The 15,862-nt window shown below is 36.7% G+C and overlaps 1 protein-coding gene across 1 annotated transcript in view; it reads left to right on the forward strand.

Annotated features, from left to right (window-relative positions):
- ACVR2B (activin A receptor type 2B) overlaps window positions 1–15,477 on the forward strand; it is a 190,168-nt gene extending 174,691 nt beyond the window's left edge. Inside the window, exons 8-11 of the mRNA XM_083189072.1 lie at window positions 2,139–2,253; window positions 2,448–2,586; window positions 2,817–2,947; window positions 7,599–15,477. Of these exons, the coding sequence (XP_083045198.1) occupies window positions 2,139–2,253; window positions 2,448–2,586; window positions 2,817–2,947; window positions 7,599–7,793 (580 nt within the window). The 3' untranslated portion in view covers window positions 7,794–15,477. The remainder of the gene's footprint in view (window positions 1–2,138; window positions 2,254–2,447; window positions 2,587–2,816; window positions 2,948–7,598) is intronic.
- Window positions 15,478–15,862: the final 385 nt, after the last annotated feature.

The raw sequence follows: 15,862 nt of genomic DNA on the forward strand, positions 1-15,862 counted from the left end.
CCATTGCCAGGAAAGGAACAGACCAGCACTCAATTGTAGGTGAAGAAAACAAATTGTATTGAAAGGTTACAACATGGTGAAAAAAGGTAACAACAAGGCTGACGTGACAGCCGTTTCAACTGCCTATCCAGTTTTCATCACCCCCGACCTCCACTGTCGGGTCAGCCTTGTTGTTACCTTTTTTCACCATGTTGTAACCTTTCAATACAATTCACTAAAGGGGGCAGGCCCGGCCTTGCCGAAGTGGCTGGGCTTCCCCGTGCACACCATCAGGGCAGGCACCAGGCTCTTTTAGCACTACTAGAGGAGCAGGGCGCATTTTGCTATTTAAAAATCCTGGCCGGTGCCCTCACTGGTGGGTATGGATAGTACATCAATATGGGTGCGGACTTGTGGCGCAATAACCGTTATATATAATATATAAATATGTGTACATAGAGAGAAAGAAAAGACAGTCCGGCACTCAAGAACACCAGTGTATTGATATAGTTTGCTGGGGTGCCTCCTTTAGGAACCTTGTCGATCCAAAGCATACAGATGGGAATAAGTGGCACTCCACAGACTTGGTATCAGTGTAAAACTTTGTCCTTTAATAACCTCTGTGCCGGGGGTGAGCGGAGGCGCAGATTCTCTGACCGTATTACAGAGACCCTGCGCCCCTCCAAAAATGGGCGCCACAATTGAGAAAACACGCTAGAAGTTCTCCTGCACCTCTAGCGGCTGTCTCCTCTGCCGGTGATCTTTGGAGGGGTGCTGGTTTACCCCCTCTCCCCCTGCAATTGAGCTCCCCTTGTGTAATGATCTTTTAACCCCTATGACCGCAAGCATGTATTCCCCAGTGGCAACGAGCATTTAACCCCTATGGCAGCAAGCATGTAAAGTATCTCTCCCCCCCCCCCCGGCAATGAGCATTTATTCCCCTATGTCAGCAAACATGTATTCCCCCCTGGCAATGAGCATTTAACCTTTATGGCAGCAAGCATGTATCCCCCCAAGCAACGAGCATGGAACTGCTGGCAATGAGATTGTAGGTAAGCGGCACTTGTGCCTAACAAAAATGTTGTTAGGCACAATCGCAGTTAATCGCCAATATTTAATGCGATTAATTGCAATTAAAATTGTAATCGTTGCCTACCACTAAGGGATCTTCAAATCATAGACCTCAGAAGGAAGAGAAGATTCAAAATCCTAATGTATGTTGGCGGTGACTTATTTACTTAAATTGGCATATACAGAAAGAAGAGCACATGATGTCAGAGTGCACTCATGTCCCTTAATAACAAAAAATCAAAGCCTTCCCTCTGGAGAACAGATTCTTCACCTCTTCCCAAAACAGGAGTGCATCAGGTAACTTTAGTGTCTTCACCATCAGGGGCAATTCAATTAATGCCCTTTTTTTTTGCTGAAAAATATGCCTGTTGTCATAGAAAACCCAAAGGAATCAGGATAAGTTCTCCGATCCACATGTTTTTGGAATCTCAAAAAACCGACACTCAGCTGGGATAAGGGGGCAGATGTATTAAGCCTGGCGAAGAGATAAACTGGAGATAAAGTGGAAGGAGATAACGCACCAGCCAATCAACTTTCAACTGTCATATTTCAAACACTGCTGATTGGCTGGTGCATTATCTCCTTCCACTTTTTCTCCAGTTTATCTCTTCGCCAGGCTTAATACATATGCCCCTGTGTGTCTCCTGCTTCTGGACAGGTGAAACATCACCAAATGGGCTATTGGTGTTAATTGAGTTAGCCCCTGTAGATAAATTAGCTGCAGCAATTTAAAATCCCTCCTTAGCCTCATGTTGAATTGCACGCCAACTAATGGAGATTACTTGATCAATTACAACTTTTATCCCCTTCAGTATTGTCAGTAGAGGGACTGGATTTTCTCATTTGATACAGAACTTAAGTCACTGTCATTTAAACTGGTTTGTTGAAGGGTATTTTTGTGGTATTTCTTTCCTTTTAATTCAGTGTTTCTAAAAACTGTTCATGCACTGCAAGGGCTCTGAGAGGGCTGAGTTTGAGAAGCACTTGCTTTACAAATACTGTTTTCAGATATAGTTACATTATGTTTACAACAATATATAGAATAGCATCAATAAAGGTAACCTTTATTTCTCTATTTTTCATTTTAGGGATTTTAAAAGTAAAAATGTATTGCTGAGAACTGACCTGACAGCCATCTTGGCAGACTTTGGGTTAGCAGTACGGTTTGAACCTGGAAAGCCTCCTGGAGATACCCATGGACAGGTAATTGTATACACATTTTGGATTTAAACTTTTATTTATGCACATACAGTATATGTTTAGGAAATTTTCCAAAGAGAGCCCATTGTGGCTAAGTATATGAGGTCATCACTGTATATGTCTGATCTATAGTTACACAAAGAGATACTATCATAAGCCATCATTTATTTCTAAACTTGTATTTCCATTTTACCCAGGTTGGAACAAGGCGTTATATGGCTCCAGAGGTGCTAGAAGGCGCAATCAACTTTCAGCGGGATTCCTTTCTCAGGATAGACATGTATGCTGTAGGACTTGTACTCTGGGAGATTGTATCCAGGTGTACAGCTCCTGATGGTGAGTCATTGGCTCCACCTAGGGGTGATTGGAATAATAATAATATGGAGAACAGTTATCCGTACAAATATGTTCTACAGTGTCAAAAACAGTGACCGTACTACTCTATAGCATAACAAGCTAGAACTGTCCTACAAGACTGTTTTCTACATACAGTATACTGTTTTATTTGGCAATAATATGTAACTGTACATGTTGGACAACACTTCTTTGTGCTTGAATGTCTGTAGGACCTGTTGATGAGTATATGTTGCCATTTGAAGAAGAGATCGGCCAGCATCCATCTTTAGAGGATCTGCAGGAAGTAGTGGTACACAAGAAAATGCGTCCCATATTCAAAGACCAATGGCTTAAACACCCTGTAAGTTTGTATTTGCAAATTACATCTTGTTTGTGAGTTGTAAACTGTGGTGATGTGTGATGTTTGTTTCTTCACTCTGGATCTATTAGGACATAAGGGAATACAGAGTAATTACACGGGCACATTATGCATATAGATAGTTAGATTGTGCATACTTATTCAGATAATGTCATTGTGCGTTATGTTACCTTGCAAAGTCTCTCTCACGCCCTTTCTACATCACCCTCCCCCTCTCATTCTCCCCTCTCCCCCTTCTTGATCTCCCCTCTTTCCCCTCTCTATGGGGAGATTTATCCAACATTGAAAAGAGTGGAAAAGTGGCCCTGCGGGGTGGTTGACTATAGTTACCATTCAGTTTTTACATACTGTATCATCTTATAAAATGTGCTTAATAAATGTAAGATCTGTCTTGCTATGGGCAACTTCTCCACTGGTTCACTTCTGTACTCTCTTCACTGCTTGATACACCCTCTCCTATATGTATTCCCTTCTATAGGTTTTCTTGCAAATTTGTTGCAGTAAGATTCCAAGAACATCGATGAAAGATCTGGATGTCCAAGATTAAGTTCTCTGTCTTAGTGCCCATACTGTAACTTGATTTGTGGTGCCAAGATAAAAACTAAATTTCACTAACTGTACTCAACTATTGCTTCCTTAACCATTTCAATTTATTAGCACAAAATCTTAATACTTCTTGCTTGTTCTATTGATACACACATCACCCGGGAGTAGTGTGACTGTACATTAAGATGCAGCAATGGGGGTATATGATTAATGCAGACAAACTTCTATTTGAAACAAGTGGCTTGTATTATTGGCTAGTCTTACGATGAGCGGTATTTAATGCCCATGACTGCGAGCAGTGCCCATAGCCCCTTCACTCACCATTTCCACCTCACTGGTTCCCTTCGGCGAGGTGGAAATGGAGAATGTGGCCAATAAAACAGCAGGGCTGCCACAATATGCAGCGGAATCCCTGCAATTGTGGCAAACCGCGCCGTTTAAGGGGATCCTCACCGTCCTCTCATGGCGAGGATTTCTCCCTTACATTGAATATGACGAGGGGGTTTGATGGCGAGGATGGCTTACCGCGGCATTGAATACCACCCTATCTGTGTAGTATTTTTGCTAACCATGATTAATTCTGTTGGAGAACATTTCTAAAATGTTGTAACTACTGTACAGTGTCCTTTTTTCTTCTGTGTTTCATATAATTCCTGATGGTTAGTGGTTATTTATACCAGATTGTTTTCTATGCAGCATAATATTGTCATGGATTAGTTGTCACATTAGAAGACAGTTAAGATTAATCATGCCTTTCTTAAAGATAAAAACAACAATACAATCACTCTGGGGCTGTATTAGCTGCTGTTCAATAGGGGCTTTTAAAGTCCCTAAATTGTGCAAAGCCTAAATATCAATCGAGAACAGCACTGGAGTTCACAGATACTAACAGCCCCTATACATTATGCTGACTTGTCCTAAGGACAAGTTGCCCCCACTTCCCCTGAGCTTCCCCGGGAGAGCTCAAGGATTTGGCACTTGATGTGCTATTTTTTTTACATGTGATAAATCGGATGCGATTTATCACATGTAACCCAAGGAGCTGCAGGTGGGGACCGGAGAGCAGGTAGCGGCAGGCGGTGAGTTGTGGGAGAATAGAAAAATATCCCATTCAAAAGACTGGATGGCTGCTGATTGACTAAGCGCTCAGCCAATCAGGTGACCTCCCAGTCTTTTGAATAGGATTTTTTCTATTCTCTCGCTTCCTGCTGCTACCCCTGACCCTGCTCTCCTGCTGCTACCCCGGACCCAGCTCTCCGGTTCCCGCTACACCCGGACCCTGCCTGCCAAACCAGGGCCCTGCTCCTTAGACCTTGCTCACTCTGGCGCCATGACAACTGCACATAAGATTTATCTTATGTGCATACCTTCCGACCTCCGAGTCCGATCCGATGCGCACAGGACCGAGCATTGGATCAGATTGGATATCATACATTATGCCATTTGGCCCTATTTCATTCGATTTCTCTGCCCGATCCTCCAGAATTGGGTGAAATCTGGCCCAAATCGCATAGTGTATGGGGGCCTTAAGAATGGAACATACAATGCGGTTGGTTGAACATATAACAATGGTTTAATAATAATCATGAAATAACATCAATTCAATATAAAATAGTGAATTTCCAGCATAAAAGAAAAGCAGAGTTTGTAACTTCTTTTAATAAAGCTCAATACCACAGTTGGCAAGTTGATTCAATTCAGGCTTTTCTCAACAAAATAACATCCTGGGATCCTTGTCCTCACAACATCTGAATGTAGGATCTATTGATCCAAGAGAAAATGACTCTTCTACCTCATAAAAATACTCAAATGGCTTCCGCTAAGATATAAGGTATATGCAGTGCTTGTGTTCTGATGGCGTGCCAATTCTGCAGTTTTCCCATCTTGTCACTACATATCAGATGGGAGAATGAGTGTGCGTCCAGCCGGAGTTAGGCTTGTTCGGAAATATCAAAGGAGACTGAGTGTATGCCTCTGGTGCAAAATTGCTGTACAGAATGAGCTTATCCACATGGCCCGGTGCGGTATGGGCCAGAAGAAGCAGAGGGGTATGGATCATTAGGTCGACTCAGGAAAAAGGTTGATACTAGCAAAAGGTCGACATGAGTTGTGATTTTTTGGTTGTTGTCTATGTCGACATGGGCACTGTATAAGGGTACCCCCACATGGCTCACTGCACTCCCCATGCTTCGGCAACGGTGCCTCGGTGTGCACGGCTGACTATTATATTCCCCCTTCATGTCCTCTGTAATAATAAAGTATGAACAAGTCCTTTAAAAAAAAAAAACTCCTGTTAACCTTTTAATCATGTCGACCTTTTCAGCTGTAGACCAATAGTGGTCGACTCAATGACCGCATACCGAAGCAGAGAAGGGAGAGCTGGTAATAGTCAAAATTTGCACTGTTAATATACCAATACTGAGGGTAACAGTATCGCCTGCGTCTGATGGCCTATCGCTTCTGCTATACTCCCGCCATATACTCTATAGCGGACAGAGAATGAGAGAGCAATTGGCCAATGTCTGGTAGATCCCAAGTCTTCCTCAGGAGATCCAAAGTCTTCCACTTGCTCCTGAGGAAGACATGGGATCTACCACATCCAAACGCTTTGAGCTCTACCACCAGTTGGTACAAAGGCACCATATCCGGACAGCAGATTATCTGAGAAGGATCTGCACAGAGCCATATCCATTTATTACCTGCTCATATCATATAATAGCTAAGCAGCTATCATGGAGTCGTAGTGCTAAACTAGTAAAATGACCTCCTCCTGCCGGGCATTATACCCACTTATTTCCATGCACTTTCTTTGTTGGAAATTAAACCAGATATTATTTGCACTAAGATACAAGCATGTTACCCTACATCAAGGATTTTGGCCCTCCAGATGTTGTTGAACTACACATCCTAGAATTCCCTGCTACAGTTTTGCTTTTTGGCCATGCTAAAACTGTTGCAACGCATGCTGGGATGTGTAGTTCAACAACAGCTGGAGGGTCGAATGTTCCCCATCCAAGCCATTTGAGCCTATTTTTATGAGGTAGAAGAGTAATTTTCTCTTGGATCAATAGATCCTACATCCAGATGTTGTGGGTATTCGGATCCCAGAATGTTATCTAGTTGAGAAAATCCTGAATTAAACCAACTTGCCAACTGTGGTATTGATCTTTATTAAGAGAAGTTACAAACTCTCCTTTACTTTTATGCTGGGCATTCCCTATTTATATTGAATTGTTGTCGTTTAATGAATATTATTAAACCATTGTTACATTTCAACTAACAGCGTAGTATGTTCCATTAGTATATATGAACTCAAGCACTGTTCTCTGTTGATATTTTGAATATTCCTTTCTGTTCTATATAATCTCTTCTTACATATTATATTTGGAGCAGTAATTGTTTATTTTCCCAACTGCCTTCTCTCGTTATTTACTTTTCTTTGTAACCATCAAGTTAATATGTTGTATCTTAGTATGTAGTTTAAGGGAGCAATTCCTTATTTACAGGCAATGTACCAGAAAGCATCACAGCGATGCTCTGCAGCACACCTATTTGCCATATCCCTCTATGGGGTAATGTTAGTTACACAATGCGCCAACCAAGGTAACACATTGGTATTATTATTAACAGTTTCTTATATAGCGCACACACATTCTGCAGCGCTTTACAGAGGATATTTGCACAATTACATCAGTTCCTGCCCCAGTGGAGCTTACAATCTATATTACCTACCACATATACACGCGCACACACACTCATTCTAGGGTTAATATTGTTAGGAGCCAAATAACCTACCAGTATATTTTTGCAATGTGGGAGGAAACCGGAGTACCCGCCACACAAGTACGGGGAGAATATACAAACTCCGCATAGTTAGGGCCATGGTGGGAATCAAAACCCATGACCTTAGTACTGTAAGGCTGTAATGATAACCATTACATCACCCGTACTTCCCCATTGAGGACATCACTGCCAATATAACTGCCTCCCTTCGCCAAGATGAATCTATGTAAAGTATTGTCACCAGACCATGATGTACAACATTTTTGCACAAACCTTCGCTAATTTTAGCCTTCTTTATTGACAGGGCTTGGCTCAGTTGTGTGTCACAATTGAAGAGTGCTGGGATCATGATGCGGAGGCGCGACTCTCTGCCGGCTGTGTTGAGGAGCGTATATCTCAGATCCGCAAATTAGTGAATGGCACTACCTCTGACTGCCTTGTTTCCATTGTTACATCTCACACCAATGTGGACTTGCCACCCAAAGAGTCCAGTATATGAGTCCTTTATTACATTTGTCTTTCCAGACTCAAAATTGAAAAAAGCGGGAAAACTATATATAGATATATTGAAGAAAAAACAAGGAAAATCAAAAAAAAAAAAACCACAAACGAATGCAGCTGCTATTTTATCTTGACTTCTTATTTTACTTTTTCCTTTTTTCTTTTTTTTTTATATTTGGCTTCTTGGGGGTGGTGGGTTGGATCAATTTTACCAGCACGTTGTTCTATTGTATATTTAAAGAAAAAAAAAATAAGAGAAAAAAAAAATAACAAATGAACATCTCAGCAAGCATTCAGGTGCCGACTTATGAATGCAGAAAGGTGAAAGTACTTCAGAACCTCAAAATCTCCTTTTTAGATATGCTATGTTGGTTTCTCATAATGTGAGACCTTCTCAGAAGAGGACTCATAGGAGACCATATACAAAATGCTGCAAAGTTTGTAGTAAGCTGAAGACTGTTACATAAGGTACACCTTCCACAAACCGGATTCCCTTCAACAACCGTAATCACCTTCTATTATTACCCTCTGGACATTGTACTCCAAAAACCGTCTGTTGTGTCTTTTACGGATCTAACGGGTGTCTTTGTAACACGAAACAGAATGTTCTCACATTTGAGAGCTAAATATTTGGGAGGTTCTATATGTGGGCAGGGGCAGACTGTGGATGCACTTTGCAGCATTCGGCAAATGATTTATCGCTACAAAGCTACTTCTCAGGTACATATTAATGAAGGGGAAGGATGCTTTTCCAATGCAGTGCATTGCCGTAGGAAATTGGTACAGAGAAAGAGCCTGATGATCCACACACTACAATAAGTGTGAGGGGCAGCCCAACGTTTTCCTGCTGGCAGTTTATATTATTAAGTGTACAGTACATAACTTTAAAATCAACTGCCTTGTTAGATAACCAGGTGATTTACATCCACACCGACAGGTCATAGGATTAGCAGCCATTAAAAGCTTTAACAACAAATATGTCCACTCACCATACGTTAATGTCCTTTTGACCTAGATTGCTGTTCTTTCAGTGTTGCTATAAGGTATTCTTTCTCTGTACTGTAAAGTAATAACCTAGCTTGGTGCATATTTAGCCACTAAATTTGCCAGAACTTTGCTCAAGTCATTGAATGTTTCTGATGCTGCTGATTCGATACTATGATACATTTTTCATCTACAACACAAGCAATGTTTTTAAAATACACATGCATTCAATTTTTCGTGGCTTCCAAGATTGACCATATCAAGTGATGGATGACACTGCAGTATATTGCAGTGTGTGTATCCAACATGTGAATGGGTCAATTACAAAAAAAAAAAATCATACAAATTTAAAAAAAATTCATGACCATAGACCACCTCAAACCAGAAATACCTCAGAATTTTGTACTTGTATAAGTTTATTATATATATTTTTAGTTGTGTTGTCTTGTAGTAAGTATATTTTAATGTAAGTTGGCTTTTCTGACAAGGGAGTTTAAAAAAAACTTAAAAGGAAAAAAAAATTCAAGATCTTTTAGGAAATGCTACCTTTTTGTTTTTATAAGAAAACCATTGTAAATAGTTGTACACATTTGTAGATTAACTGCCTAAATAAGATATCTGGGTATCATTCACACACTTGTGATAGATATTTCACTCTGTCTTTTTTTTTTTATACACAGTAAGCCTTTTTTCCTTTTAAAAAAAATTAGGAAATTTTATTCATAACCTTTTTTTATGATTTTATTTTGAAAGTCCACTTATGACTTTTGTGTGACTCAAAAGCTTAATTGAGCAAGTGCTTACTAACTGCATTTTAAGGCATCGGTGATTTTTATGTGTTTGTTAACGTGCCTTTTTTAATTCACAAACACGGTTAGCAAAGGCCAGTCATTTTTGGTCTTTTTCTTTGACCGCACCTTGGAAATGTAAGTTAAGGATGTTCAATTATTTTTGACAAGAAAGGCTTACTGTCAATTTTACCTGAATGAACTTTGCATCAGTTTTGTTTTTTTTTCCCCCTCTCCCACCTTAATTAAAGACAAATATCGGAAGCTTTAATGTCCTTAGTATAAGTGCCATATTTGATTTAATAGTCTTCTATTACAGTGTATGTCTTTTAGACATTATGATCAGCTGATTTGGAATGTTACTGCAAAAATGTGCAGTTGGTGTGCTGGGATTTTTCATTGTTTAATGATCCTGTATTTTATAATTATTTGATCATGATGTAAATTGTATGCTAATCCCTTTTATAGAACATATTTTATTATCATGCTGTATAGCAAAAGGAAGAAAAGGAGAACTCCTACACTGAAAAAAAATACTTTTTAATGCAAGAGTTCTGTTTTTCAAAAGGGAAATTATTCTGGGTATATATAGCACCTAGTGAAATACTAGCTCTAATTTGATGATGCTAGTATGATAATTAGCATAAAGTCTCTTTCAAAATGTTTCCATTTTGAACACATGAACATGACTGAAAAATAGGACTGTTGTGAATCTAGTGTTTTTGGATTTTTTTTCTTTTTTTTTTTTTTACTTTTTTTGGTCTGTTTAACTGGGCTGATACTGATATACAGTACAGGTGAACATACAAAATCTAACTTTCTAAAGTTTTTTTCTTGTGTGTGCATTAGAGCTATAAAAAAAAAACTGTACACAAATTAATGTGACAATGTGTGAAAAGAACTGTAAATATTATATAGGAAAAACAGTGAGCCTTCACTATAATGTATCACCAACTGACATGAATTAAAAGAAAAAGGATTTGCATGCAATTTGAAAACATTTTAGCTGGACAATATCCTATAAAATGTACACACATGGTGCTATGTTGTGTCCGTCACAAATTGGAAAGGTAAATATCAGAGTTTTATTATATTTATTACTTAGAAGTGACCAGACACTTATATTCTATACTCTTATGTCAGATTGAGCTCATCTACTTAAACATTACATCTTAGGGGCGTATCCAATTACTCGCCTGATTAAAAAAAAAATTCTCTCAAAAGCACACCGGTTCTGTGAAATCTCTGCGTTTCTGGCTGCCGCAGCCATGTTTTCGCTGCTTTTGGGGATTTTGCATAGTCTGCCAGAGGTAGGTGAAACAAAATCTACAATAAGGCGGCTTGAGTGCATGCTTAACAGGGCTAATTGGATTGCCCCTGGTGACCCACTTACACTGGCTTAGTGATCACAGGTAATTGGATATACCCTTATATTTAATTTGTGACAGAAAATTGAAAGGCTTCTTTTGTTTATGCAAAATATCTTTTTACAGAATATTTTCATGTATATTATACTATTTACATGCAGCCAGTTAATTTCTTGACATTTCAACAATACAATTAAAATAGGTTTAATTTTGATAATTTCTTTTTTTTTTCTAATAGTCTTATATAATATATTGTACAATGAATGCTTGAGCAAAAAAAGATAAAACACAAAGTATTATGTACTAAGTTAATGATACACAATACAATATGAGAAAGAACATCTCTTTGAGGGGTATCCAATTACCTGCAATCATTGGGGTTATCATATTGGCACTGATAAGTCCGAACAACCCACTGCATATCAGGGCTTTTGTATCACCTGCAGATTGGGAATCTGTGTGTGTTTGTGTGTTTTTTTGTTTTTTTTTATATGGTAGACCCAACTGGAAACCCTATGAAAAATATTGGTGAAACATTTGGAAAATCTTGATATTTCATTGCACCTAAATGGATACCCCCTATATTGCATTGTGTGTTTCCCAAAAACAACAATCTGATCCAAAGGGATAACTGATGATACATGAGAATCATATAAAATAACATTGAAACATATCATTTCATGGCAGATAAGAACCACTTGGCCCATCTAGTCTGCCCATGTAACCACACACACACTTACCCACTAGGGTTCATTTTTGTCGGGAGCCAATTAACCTACCAGTATAGTTTTGGATTTTGGGAGGAAACTTGGAAAAATACCACGCACGCACAGGGATAATATACAAACTCTACACAGTTGGTGGTAATTGAAGCACTTGCTGTACCAATGTTATTACTAATGTTTAGTAGTACTTAGTATGGTTTATAGCAGTGCTCTTGAAAAGCATATATTATTCAACTTTACCTTTCCAAGGAGTGCTTTTTTGGTTAGGTGTGATAAATAGTATACAGCGTTTTCCCCTAAAATATTTGTATTTGTTAACTGCATTGTATCACTTCATTGATTTTTATGCTTTTTAATGTAACTTGTGTACATTTCAGCCTAAATTTGTTTGCTAACTGTATACAGGATTTTCTTCTAAGAAAAAAAAAATGTGCAAACTTTAGAAAGTTGCTACATTTTTTTTCAAAGTCTTACAGAACAGAAGTATTATGCTTCTTGAACCAAAAGTGGACACATTATGCAGTGTGAGTGTAAATTTGAATCTTTAAGGTCCCAAGAGAGATTTGCACTATAATCTACTTTTAGATGCCAGCAGTACATTTGTGTCTGAAATTTGTACAAACCTTATTTAAACCAAAAATTAAAAAAAATGGTGATTGCTTCCATAAGGTTTCTGAAAATTTAGTTTGTATGACGTTATATATTATACATTGTCTTTCTCCATAGAATGACAATTTTCATGTTTAGATGATGCTTCCTTCAAAAGTTTTTTTTTTTAAATATTGATACCAAGAAGACTGTAACCATTAAAACTTGCACCCATAGCCTAATCAATCTTTGTGAAGGTACATTTAACTTCTGTAGTGCATTTCAGAAATGTTCAATATTCTAATAAAATATAGAATTTCAGTTGCTCTTCCTCCTTAATGTGTAATTCTAAGTGGATTTCTTATAATTGCAGGCTGCCTGTTTTTCTGACCAGTAGTAGTGGTGGCTTGATCACAAAAAAATCCTAGTATTTTAATTATTAAAGAGCAAAATATATATATTTTATCACAAATTCCAAAATTTCATTTCTGTGACTAAAAATTAATTTATTAAAAACTGAGTAAACATGTTCTACGAACTGAAAAATAGGATCTGGAGGATTCAGCAATAAATTAACACTTACAGCAATGTGGATTATTATTCAGATGCAATACAACTAAATATTTCTGTATGTACTTTGAAAAAATGTGTAGCAATTACCTAATGAAAGTGCATTACCATGTGAATTACTCAATTCTGCAAAGTATTTTTTTTTATTATTGTATCCAGATACTTTGATATCCATTTTTTTTATTTTATTTTGTGCATTCTATATATCTCATGGATTAATACAAGACCTCAGTCTTTTGCCATTTCCTCTGTGATGGAATATTTTTTTTTTTTTACATGTTTTAAAGTTAAACAAGAATATGTTTGTGCCTTTTTGTTTCACCAGGGAGGAACAAAACAACTGTGCAAAGCTTCTAAATTATGTTTTATTTTAATTAATCTACAGTACATATATTTTCTAGCATTCTTAATCTAACTCTTGGGATCCAGTGACTTTTTTGTAAACCAATTACCTCAAAGCTCATGTTGAACAGTGTTGGTATACTGCCATTTGACATATAGAGTCCCCCATTTGTAGATCTCTTGAACTATGTATTAAACATTGAAGAATGTAGAAAATATTTTTTTTTTTTTCACAACATCACCGTAAAAGCTCTTCAATGGCATTGTCGGATACATTAAATTGTTGCTCACTACAGATTTAAAGTGTACCAGTGACCACAGATATGTGTGTGTGTGTGTGTGTATACATGTATGTATGTGTGTGTATGTAGATAGATAGATATATTGTGGGATGTAATCATATATGATTTTATATATATATATATATATATATATATATATATATATACATACATACATACACACACACACACCTACACCTTCAGGTTTCTTTAAAATTAATACATTTTCAAAAGTCACTTTTAATTTATCTATGCAACTCATTTCAAATCTCAATTTAATGTAGTATGAACATTAACTGAGAAACAAGATAGCATGGAGAATTAAAAGGTTATTTGCATTTGGAAATGTCATACAATCTTATTATAAAAACCAAGACTAGATCACCAGTCACAGAGGTTGCTTTTCAATGTGCCAAAAATAAATAACAATATAAAAAAAATCAGGCCAGTCGGTTTTTTTTTTCTCTTTTTAATGAACCTTCTGCATTAGGCTATAGTATTTTGAAAGAACCATGAATTTGATTTTTTTTCCCCGACTGTTTTGTCTTATTTCTTTTTATAAAAGTATACAATGACATTTTATTGTGCATGTAGAGTAGCCCCAAAAAATCTAAACCTAACCAAATTTTTGGGGGGTTTTGATCAATGAAATGCAGAAGTTTGTTAATCAAAGAAAAAATACATTCCTTGTTTTAGAATACTAGCTTAATGTTTTATTCCAGGTATGTTTCTACACAGGTTTTTAGACTGACTATGTCATGTTGGTATAAAACACGACTGTTTAGCATAATCAGAGCATTTCATTCACTTGTTGTTTTTTTGAGAGCAGGATGGGAGTGGCTGAGATTAAACGTCTATTTTATTTTTCAGTGAAAAATAACTTTATTTCTGTAAGGATAAAAAAAGAGAAGTTGGCTTTGTCAGTGTTTGATTAGTTGTCAAACGTTTGTGTACATAGTGGTTCTTGGATATTTTTTTTAAAATCCAGTCCAAGGGTATTGTAAAGTCTCCAGTCATGGAGAAACATTGTAAGATACAAAAGTCTCCTTGAAGTACCTATTTTAAAAAAAAAAACCATAATTGCTGTCTTAGTTTTAACTATTATTAATCCGCACAATGCCATTTTCAAAGAAAAATTACATCTTAAATACATGCTGCTCCTAAAGAAAACTTGGTCTGTATTATAAAAAATATAAATGTTCACTACCTAAAAGACTTTGGAGTGTTATGTTTTTTTCTTTTGACGAGCAGGCTGGGGAATATGATGCATTTCTAAAAAATATTCTGAAAAAATAATCGGCAAAGGTTCAGATTATTGTATTACCTATTCAACAAAAAATGTTTTTTTTGTGGGGGTATTTTCATGTTGGAACCTCCTTGTTTTTTTGGTTGTTATATTTTCTGCAAATCTCAAGCTCCAACTGCATACACATTTGCATGTTTGAAAGTTTAGGTTGATTTCTGTTTTTCTTATAACTTTCTTTAGGAACTCTTATTTTTTTCAGACTGTAAGACTTAATTATTAAATGTTTGTGGGTCTGGTTGCAAACTTGTAAATGTAGTAATTACCACTTGATTTTTAAAAATGACAGTCTTACAAACCTGGAAAATATGATTACATCTGGAAAAAAAACGTGTCTCCAACTACCTGTTCCTTTTTAAAAAAAAAAAAACTTTTTTTAAATACTGAAAAAAATCTTCAAGGTATAAAAAAAAAGTGTATGCTTTTAATATTCTTTGTACAAAGATTTTTTTTAATCTGTTTTTACAGAAAAAAAAAGTTTAAACCTTTGTTTTGTTATCTGTAGTGAGCAGCTTAGTGAGAAGTCTTTATGATGGTCAATTTAAAGGAAAAAATATTTTTTTTTTTGGTCCTGGTTCAACAAAGTACCTTTTGAATAAAATGAGAAGTTAAATCATGTATGTTATATTTCACTATTGTAGCTATAATTATATGTAGCAGAGATAGCTTGTACTACTGATTTAACATTCATAATGCAAAAATATCCTGTTTTAAAGAATATATATATATATATATATATATATATATAAATAAATATACACCAATATATACAGTTGAGCCTGTTGCTGTAACCCATTTTAAATTGTTGGACTTTTAATGGATATATTTATCTATACCAAAGTAAAATGTATAAGTAGATATGTCCATCTCTAAAGCACATTTCATTGCATTACAGTTAAACTAAGGTGTTTTTGAGAAAATAATGTATCATAGTTCATACACTTTCTGTGAAGAGTTGTCCCTTTTTTACTGTAGTAAGCTTAGAAGAGGGAAAAGTATTGAGATTAGATATGTTGAGTTTCGGTTTGACTGCTTTAATTACATGCACTGGGTGCCAGGATATATTGTCATGAATGTAGTATTTACCCCGTGTAAAGCAGCCACACCATAACCAATAGA

This window comes from Crinia signifera, chromosome 5 (assembly GCF_055691185.1).
Source record: "Crinia signifera chromosome 5, ASM5569118v1, whole genome shotgun sequence".
NCBI classification, from domain to species: Eukaryota; Metazoa; Chordata; class Amphibia; order Anura; family Myobatrachidae; genus Crinia; species Crinia signifera.